Source organism: Orycteropus afer, unplaced genomic scaffold (genome assembly GCF_000298275.1).
Source record: "Orycteropus afer afer isolate SDZICR_OR568_19922 unplaced genomic scaffold, OryAfe1.0 scaffold00194, whole genome shotgun sequence".
Lineage (NCBI taxonomy): Eukaryota > Metazoa > Chordata > Mammalia > Tubulidentata > Orycteropodidae > Orycteropus > Orycteropus afer.
The window spans coordinates 2,223,393-2,233,629 of record NW_006921781.1 but is presented as its reverse complement, the minus strand read 5'-3'; the positions used below and the strand labels follow the sequence as shown (position 1 = coordinate 2,233,629).

The following is a 10,237-nucleotide window of genomic DNA, read 5'->3' as shown; positions in this document are numbered from 1 at the left end:
TTTTTTTTGAGAATTAAACCCATAACTTCATTTAGATTTTTTAACATTGGTTTCTTTTAAAAGGAGCAGGAACTTAGACACTGCGAAACAGTATGAAGATACAACCCTTCTAGACTTTATGCTTTTCTCCTGGTATCTTAAAATTATCTCACCCATATCTAATTTGACAGTTTTTTCTTTTTTTTTTTTCCCCTAGCAACTCATCTTTATAGCATGTCTTAAAGGCATTCATCCTAGCTTTTATAGTACCATATGTTTTCCCCCATACTCATAATTTAATGGGCTGTATAGGATATATCAAATCACATGATTACTAACAAACAGTGAAACTAGCATTAAAAAGTTCTAGCATGGTTTGAGGACTTCCAGTAAGATGGAGGAATAGGCCGACAAGTGACACAGAATAGTGTATTCAACAAAGAAAAGAAAAACCGATTGACAGAGATACAGAAGATAATCCTGGAGCACTGAGCATTAAAAGGAAATATACAGAAGTGGATTAGGCACCAACTAGTAGAAAAACCTGAACGAAAACAGTGAGTACAGAGATGGTTGGCACTGCGGACTGTCAGCTACTCTGATGGGACCAATAGCCTGAGTATTTCCAAGTGGTGTTGGGACCTGAGAATTGACCCAAAGATCAGTCCTGTTAACCAAGGGATGCAGGGAGAATTGCACTGGTGGCCTATGACTACGAAGGGAAACAGCAAAGAGGGAGACAATCTGAGCTGTTGATTTTTCACTGTCCGGAGGGCGCAGCCATTTTGATTGTTTACACGTGGCAGCTGTTCCAGATATTTAAAGTCATTGAGGGTGCAGCCATTTTGAATGTTTATAAACGACAGCCATTTTGGATATTTAAAGTGACCAAGGATGCAGCCATTTTGAATCTTTACAAGTGGCAAATATTTTGCATTTTAAAGTGATAGCATTCTCATTCAGATTCCAGGGACCTAAGAATAGGCTCTGTTTGCCAGGGACAGCAGGGACATACAAGAGGCTGACAGCAGGAAAGGAGACAGGTGGTGAATGTATAAATGCTGTCAACTAGTGAATAGAGGAGCATAGCACAATACCCTCCTTGCGTAGATAATGTACAAACAAAACAAAGAACGAAAATCTTGGGCACCTCACTCCAGCATACAATAACCAGTTAAATATAAACACAAAAACGTCACTAAGCCTTGGAGACAACAGAGCATCACAGTCTGCACAAAGAAACAAGATAAACCAGGAGAAACAAGGGACCAGGATACAGACCCAAAACACATCCCCAGGGAAGACGCAGCATTGTAACTCCCTGATAATGAATTCAAAAGAATTATATTTAGGTATCTTCAGAGGATTGAGAGACAGATCAAGGAAAACACAGACAAAACCCTAGAAAAATTTCGGAAGAAAATACAAGAACAAAATGACAAAATAAATGAAAAATGAGAGGTGATTCAAAATCTACATATACAAATCCAGAAGATTAATACTAAATTGTCAGAAATAGATAACACATTGAAAGGGCAAAGGAGTAGAATTGATGCGATAGAAGACAGAATTAATGAGATTGGGGACAAATACCTAAATACTTCTTTGGAAAGGGATAAATCAGAAAAAGAGCAAAGCAAAATGAAGAAAGCCTAAGGTTCATGTGAGATACCATCAAAAGGAATAACCTACGTATCATTGGAATTCCAGAACAGGAAGAGAAAAATAAAACCACTGATAAAATTGTCCAAGATTTGTTGGAAGAGAACTTCCCTGATATGATGAAAGATGGGAATATATCCATTCAGGAAGTCCAGTGAACCCCAAACAGGATAGACCCCCCCCCCAAAAAAAAAAAAAATCATCCAGACATATCATCATCAAGCTCACAAAAACCAAAGACAAAGAAAGAATCTTGAGAGCAGCATGGGAGTGCTTGAAGAGTGGATGACCAAACTATGGTACATACACATACTGGAATGCTATGCAGCACTAAAGAATAATGTAGAGTCTGCAAAACACTGCGTAATATGGATGAACTTGGAGGACATTATGCCGAGTGAAATAAGTCGATCACAGAAGGACAAATATAGTTTTAGTTCGTTGTTGTGGCGGGTCAAGGAAAGGTTTATGTATGGAGGGAAACTTTCTTTGTTGTTCCAGGGGTCGGAGGGGAGGGGAGGGAAGGGAACACTGGGAAAAAAATGCATTGACCATGTCACTTTAGTTTTGTGTATTTCATTGTACATAAATTCTACTTCAATAGAATGCATTAAATTTTTTTTTTTTTTAAAGTTCTAGCATGGTTTGAGTGGAATTGTGCAGGAGGAGAACTAGAGATTAATTTTGTAACCTTCTAGCCACTAGGTATAGTGAGCCATGGGCATCTTTCAGTATATTTTAGAGGGTAATTGAGAGCCTTGGTTAATCTGGCAAGTGAATTAAATACTATCAGAAGTGCTCCTTTTGTATCAAGAGGAGGTATGTGTATGTGCATGTATGTGTGTGTGTGGGTATGTATGTATTTGTATGCGTATATGTTATCCTGCTAGATGAGCATCTCTCAAAATATGGTCTGGAATCTCTTTCGCTTTTCCGCTGATGGGCATGTAGGTTGTTTCCATCTTTTTGCTATTGTAAATAGTGCTGTGATGAACATGAGTGTGCATATATCTGTTCCTATCCTGGCTCTCACCTCTCTAGGATATATACCTAGTAAGGAGATTGCTGGGTCAAATGGTATCTCCAACTCCAACTTTCGAAGGAATCGCCATATTGCTTTCCACAGTGGTTGTATCACGTCACAGTCCCACCAGCAGTGTATGAGAGTTCCAATCTCTCTACATCCCCACCAGCATTTGTTGTTTTCTGTCTCGTTGAACCTTGCCCTCAGTGCTGGGGGGACACAGTATCTCGTTGTTTTGATTTGCATCTCTCTGATGGCTAATGATTGTGAACATCTCTTGATGTATCAGGGAATCTGAAGAGTCTCTGAGATCAAAACTATTTTCATAATAATAGTAAACATTTTTTTGCCTTTTTCATTCTCATTCTCTAAAAATTTCTCAGTTTTAGTTTCTAATATGGTAAATATCAATAATACAGCAAATATGTGCCACAGAATGTTTGAAAACTTCTCAAATAATTTCTTTTAGAAGGATCAGAACAAGGCTGGTCCTATGAGCAGAAGGTTAAAGATATCCCAGTATCCAGCTTAGGAGCTCTGGTGGCATAGTGCTTAAGGCATTTGAATGCTGACCAGAAGGTTGGTGGTTCAGACCCACCAGCTTCTCTGTGGAAGGAAGATGGGGCAATCTATTTCCATAAAGATTTACAGCTTTGGAAGCCCAGTGGAGATCGTTATGAGTTGGAATTGACTCAATGGCAGTAAGTTTGAGTTATTTTTATAATGTCCAACTTTTCCAAACTGCTGTGCCAGTCCATTATCTCTAACATCAACTCTTCTTCCTCCTCTCAGTGCTGTTCCTCCTGTCTTATGGTTCTCTATTTTGCTGTAATGTCTCGTAGAGGTCACACATTGCCAAGGAAACAGCTCACGTGGTGGTGGTGGTGGCTGGGAGGCTGGCAAGTCCCAAGACCATGGGTAGGATTCTCCCCACTCATGTGGTTGCAGAGTCTGGCAGACCCAAATCGGCAGGTCAGATGACCAGCTGCTGTCCCCAGTCCAGGGGATGAGATATGATGAACCAAAAGCAGGATGGGAACAAGAGAGCGAACTTCCCCAGAACGTTCACATATGTACCCTCAGGGAAACTAAGAGTGGTGACTTGAGTCATACCTTCTAGCAGGGCAGGACTCAAGAGACCCTAAATAGGCATAGAGAATAAGATTTATAATATATCACAAAATGGAGGCCAGTGACTAGAAGGGTGATATTAAACAATTCACTGCACTGCACCTGGACTCTGCTCCTTGAAGGTATATGTCTCATTTACGTTTGTTATTCCTGATGGACTTTTGCATTACCTTTTACATAATTAAAATTTACATCATTAAATGTTTGACCTCCCTCCCCCCCAACCCCCAAAGAAAAAAAAAAACGTATTTTTCAAGTATTTAGGACTTTCACACTGGTCCAACAAAGGAGTTCTGAGTTGTTCTCTTGTGGGGTGCCATCCAGTTGATTCTGTTCTAAGTAGAAATCTTGTATTAATGAATAGAATCTATAGTTAACAGGAATGGTGTGGAAGTAGATGCTTTCAAATACTTTGTTAACAATAAAATGTAATTTCTAATACCTGTCCCTTAAAATCTTAAGCAATGTTTTAAAGATGAAAAGAAGCATGGTTTAGTGGAGAAAACACAAGAATGTGTTTCTGTGAGGGAGATGGAGTGTGAAGTCTTTAAAAAAGAACAAGCTGCATTCTAAGTAAATGGAGGAGAAGGTGAGTGAACACAGATGCGAGGTTATTTAAGAGCAGTCAATTGGTGGAAAAATTCATGGCTGATGATTAAGACTTTTCCTTTCACTTGAGAAGCATTTGAAAGCTATTTTAGGTTGAAAAGGGCATATGATGGACAGAAAATTACGGTATGGAGAAGTAGATTTTGTTGCTTTGTGTGAGTGACCTTGACTGAGGAATAATGATGAGAGTGGAGGCCAAGGTAAAATGGGCAGATGCTTTTCTACCACTTCAGATGTCATATGATAGCAAAACCTTTAAGTAAAAATTAAATTTAGTCTGTCTACCCATAGTAAACCAAACCAAAACCAAACTCACTGCCGTGGAGTCGGATCCGACTCACAGCAACCCCCCTCCTTGGGTTTCTGAGGCAGTATCACTATGGAAGTAGATTGCCTAGTTTTCCTTCTGAGGAGTGGCTGGTGGGTTTGAACTGCCAGCCTTCTTCTATCCATAGTCTTGTTAGTTGTTGTTATTTGCCGTCGAGTCGGTCCCGACTCATAGCGACCCCTCCTTGGGTTTCCAGTAAATACTTCTAAATAAATGGGGCCATGTTCATAGGTGGTGTTAAAAGGTAAAAATAAGCATGTGAATATATAACTGAATTATTTTCAGAAATTCTAGATTTATTTTGTTAAAAAAAGATTACATTTCAGGAGTGGATATTCCCCATTTATTAAAGTTATATTTTGCATTAAATTTCCCAGATCTGGCTTTTGTTAGGGCGACTGAAGAATTTTTTTAGCTGGTGCTGTTGGCTTCAATGGAGAGACAAGCATGAATATAAGATTTGTTTTTGGTTCAAGAAAATTCAAATTTTAATCATGTTAAATTCATAAACAAGAGAAAATTATTTTTAGATTTTTAAACTTAGTATGAAAATCATCATGGTCCTCTTATTATTTCCTTCCTGGCATATTCTGGTATAAAATAGCATCCTCTCGTCGCTGCCCTTTCTAGCCATCTGATAGCCTGTGCTTGAGAGTTGTTGCATATGTTGTGGAGAGGGACCCTGGGAATGTTGCATATACGCAGTGTGTTTGTGATTAGTACCTAAAGTCCCCTAGATTTTGGTGAAGGAGCCCTGGTGATACAATAGTTAAGTTCTTGGCTACTAACCAAAAATTTAGCCATTCAGGACCACCCGGCTGTTCCGTGGGAGGAAGACCTGGTGATCTGCTTCCATAAAGATAAATCCTTGGGACAGTTCTACTCTGTCACATGGAGTCACTATGAGTTGAAGTTGACTCGAAGGCACCCAACACCAACAGCACAGTTTTTGGAGACAAAATTAAGAAAAGTCACCGTAAGAGTTATAAATCATGTAATCATGGTTCTATGTGCGTTTTGCATTTTGGTCAGTTAGTTTATCTTTCTCCCCCACTGCTTCTTGAAGACAGTAGGGTTCTTGAGGACGATACTGTATCTTAATCATCTTTGATTCAGAAATGCCAGAATGGTGCTCTTTGCTTGGTAGGCATTTAGTTAATGTTAGTGGAATGAATGAAGCAATGTACTCTGAAGAAATGAATCACAAATACATTGCTGATGAGCCATGGGGTTTCCTGACTCCCTTCTCAAAACCTGGATGAATTTTCACAGAAATATGACTGAACCTTAATTGCTGCTAACTGTAGTCATACATCTCTAGGCTGTAGTAAAGCTAGTGCCATCAAGGGATATTCATATGTGTATTATCAAATAAGAGGATGTATATCAAGTGACTTCCCCACAGTGCTTCATGCCTAGTAGGCATGCAGCAGTGTTTCCCTTTTCTTCTTTTCAGAAGTTTTTTTTTTATGGCATAGTGCCTAAGGTATTTGGCTGCTAACCAGAAGGCTGACGGTTCAAATCCATCAGCTGCTCCTCAGAAGGAAGGTTGGGCAATCTACTCCCAGAAACCCAAGGATGGGTCGCTGTGAGTTGGATCCGACTCGACGGCAGTGAGTTTGTTTTTTTTTTTAAATAAGAATTCTATAAGGAGCTCTGATGGCACTGTAGTTAAAGCATTGGGCTGCTGACCGAAAGGTCAGCACTTCAAACCCACTAGCTGCTCCGTGGGAGAAAGATGACTATATTTCTGTAAATATTTACAGCCTTGGAAACCCTATGGGGGCAGTTCTGCTCTGCCCTGTAGGGTCTCTGAGTTGGAATCGACTCCATGACAGTAGAGTTTTGGTATAAGAATTCTAATGGTAGGAACAATTTCCCTCCTGTTTTGACTGATGTCATGGCAGTTACAGCTCCAGTTTTGACATAGTCAGTAATTCTGCTGAAACTGAAGTCAGAGTTCCTGGCAGCCTGAACTGGCACACAGTATAAATTAGAGAATGACCTGTCCAGTTTCATAGTAATTATTTCTTGGGCTTCTGTAACAAGGAGCTGTGGCAGCCCGATCAACAAACCTGACAGGAGCCTAGTTTGTTACTAGCCAAGAACAAGGTTTCCCTCTATTGTGACCAGTGATACTGCTATAATACTGTTCCATTTGTTTCCTTGATTTTTATTATTGATTATATTTGATTGTTGTATTACTTATGATAATACAATAGACAGTATTGAAAAAGATCAGTGTAATCTCTGAATTACTTTTTTTCTTTCTGTTCAAGATAAACTTTCATTGGAAGGAATAGTGGTACAAAGAGCTGAATGCAGACCTGCTGCCAGTGAGAACTACATGAAATTAAAGAGGTTGGTGTGTTTCAACTTTAAAATGCTGCATGATAGTGGCTTTTGGAGACTTATATCCATTTATTAGATTACCTGTTGACTGAATGAGTATCATTCTTCTCTCTTCATCTGCAAAGAACTTATCATTCTTCTCTCTTCATCTGCAAAGAACTTCTTATAAAGACTTCTGTGCTTTGTTACAGATTTTGCTTCAGAATTCATCCACCCTTCTCCACTTTTGTATGTGCATAGCATTTCTGTAATTAATATTTAAAGATGATGATTTCAAATTTTTAATACCTCAAATTTTGTGACTTTCAAAGAGTTGGTAATTTTTTAAGCATTGCAGAAATATCATACCTGTTTCATGGTTTATGTGTAATGTATTTCAGCCCCATGTAATTTAGAATTATAAATTCATTCATTCATTTAGCACTTACTGTGTCCCAGGTGCTTTTTTAGGAGCTAAAGAAACATTAGTGAACAAAACAGACAAAAAGCTTTGCCCTCATGGGGACTGCATTTTAGTGGCCTGTTGGCTGCACTGTGAACTGGGAGTTGAGAACACACTGTTCATGAGCTAGTAGCAGCCTCTCTAGCTATCCTTAGCATTCTCATCTGTCAGAGGCACCAGTTCAACTGGATCATCTCTGAATTTCACACTATCTTTTTAACTTTCCACCTTTTCTCAATTAGATTAGACTCTGTCTGGGGGAGTGAAACAAAGAGACTGGTTATGTTGTCCAATAATTGCTGCAATTTAAATGCCCCCTCAGGGCAAGTAAAAGGGTAACAATCAAAATGAAAATGTTTTGTAACAGAAAATAGCTTTGGAATGGTGGCAAAAGTCATTATTTTGAACCTATAAAGTTATTATGTAATACAAGTGTCTTTGAATATTTATCTTCTTCAAATAACTACTGAAATTGAAAAATGCAAAATGTGTTTCCTGAGCTGCTTGCCAAGATCTTTTGCTGTCACCATAGTTTTCCTTACAAGTTTTCTAAAGGTTTCTGATGATGACATAGGCAGATCACCTGCATGTTTATGGAATGGCTGTTTCTTTTTTACAACGACAACAAAAGTTGTTAGGTATTTCCAGTACAGTAAAAGACCATCCATTATATATTTTCATCTTTACTTATGTGACCTGGGAAGGAAATGGGGTGATTCAGGAGATGACAGTCATGGGAGTTTTATAAAATAGACGATACATGCCATAAGGCTTAAATGTCTTTTGCTTTTAACCAAGTGAAAAAAGAGAAGCGTGAGAACGTTCCAGAGAGCCGTGCAGACACAGGCATGGGGAGACTCCAGGGACCTGCTTGTAGTCGCTAAGCCTGGAATACAGGAGTCGGGGGAATGGCAAGGCCTCCAGCCCAGACTTCTTTCTTGAGCTCCAAACTTAAGTATCCGAAAACATGCTTGGATGTCTATTAGACAATTCAGAAATGTCACAAATGGAACTCCCAATCTTTCCCCTAATACCTGCTCCACCAGCAGTCTTCCTCATCTCAGTTATTACTGACTTTGTCTTTCCTCTTTTCTCAGTTGAAAAACCTTGATTACTTCTTTGACTCCTCTCTGACATCCCACGTCCAATCTATCAGAATATCTTGTTGATATATAAACAACACACATGACACATAATAGTCAGTAAATATTTGTTGAATGAATGAATGGCAAGAGTTAGGGTTTTAAAAGTAGGTTGCCATTAGTTGTATAAGAGTCTTCTATGCTAGGATGAGAAATTTGGACTTCATGTGGTACAGCTATTAGGACATACTGAATTTTAAGCTGGAGGGAATATGGAAGGATTTGTATTTTATATAGATCATTCTGGCTATAATGTAAAGACCGGAAGTAGGAAAAAAGCTGGAGATAAACTGATGGAATAACGCAGATAAAAAAATGTCTGAGTGACTAAACCAAGATAATTCTAGTCAGAAGGGAGATAAGAGACTGGATTTTGATGATGTTTGGAGGAAGGATCAAAAGATCTCTAGGATGGTCGGTCTCCTTTCATCTGAAGTGAAGAAGAGTGAAGAAAACCAAGGGCATTTGCAAACAATCAGCCCTGGGATATGATGGACCTTGAGAACAGATGAATTAGATGGTGCCTGGCTACCAGTGCCAACCACTCAGGAAGGGATCAAAACTGGAGATCCTGGATAGAGCGGGAGGAAAAACATGGAACAAAATTCAAAAACACAGTAACAACCAGAATTACTGGTCGGATGGAGTCTGGTGGTACCCCCAAGACTGTGGCCCTGGAGTACACTTTGGGCCTAGGATAAGACTCCCAAGGGCTGGCTCTCAGCCCAATAGTAGTAAGACTTACATGCAGAACACCCAACCCAGGGCAATGCACCCACCTATGCTACAGAGTTGCACCCCTTGTAGCAATCGGATGTGGAGCACCAGAGGGGCAGCATTCACACGGAGGGAGAGCTGGGCAGACAGGAGTGCAAAACTAAGAAGGGCACAGGGATTGGGGGGTGGATCACAGGGAAGGGAGAAGAATGGGTTAGGGTTGTGGACAATAATCAGAGAGTGAAACCAAATGTACATGAACTGTTGAATGTAAAACAAATTCTGCTCTGTGAATTTGCACCCAACGCACAATTTAAAAAAAAAAAAAAAGGTCTAAAGGGACTTGCCTCAAACTTCTGTGGTTCTGGGATGGAGGATTTCTCTAGATCCAGACTGTTGATGTTGGCTTATGGCCTGGGTCACTTCCCACTGTGAATTCGCAGATTGGCTCCATACCATACTGTGTGTTGTACAGCAGGGTTTACATTCATGAGGGGAGGAAGATTGTTTTGCAGTGCCCACATCCATTTTTATTTAAATCCTAGTTGGCAATTTATATAAAAGAGTTAAAGAAACTGAAAGTACTTCAAATAGCAGGAGCAGTACCTATGCACAGATTATCCTAATAGGAAAATAATCCATGTTGTAAATTGTATCTCATATATTTTGTTTATAATTAATCAGGATTTTTGAATGCCTACTATGAACACTAAGTTAAGGCTCAAATTAAAAAATAAAATAAAATCGTGAGGCACTGTTCCTGCTCCAGAGAGTTTATAGTCTTTGAACCTGAAGAAACACACGCACACACAGGCAGGCATGCACATATATGCGACCAATTCTGTACACAC

At 39.4% G+C, this 10,237-nt stretch overlaps 1 protein-coding gene across 1 annotated transcript in view; it reads left to right on the top strand.

The window, feature by feature from the left end:
• GTF2F2 (general transcription factor IIF subunit 2) overlaps positions 1 to 10,237 on the top strand; it is a 265,374-nt gene that overhangs the window by 99,789 nt on the left and 155,348 nt on the right. Inside the window, exon 4 of the mRNA XM_007947821.2 lies at positions 7,013 to 7,094. Coding sequence (XP_007946012.1) covers positions 7,013 to 7,094 — 82 coding nt within the window. The remainder of the gene's footprint in view (positions 1 to 7,012; positions 7,095 to 10,237) is intronic.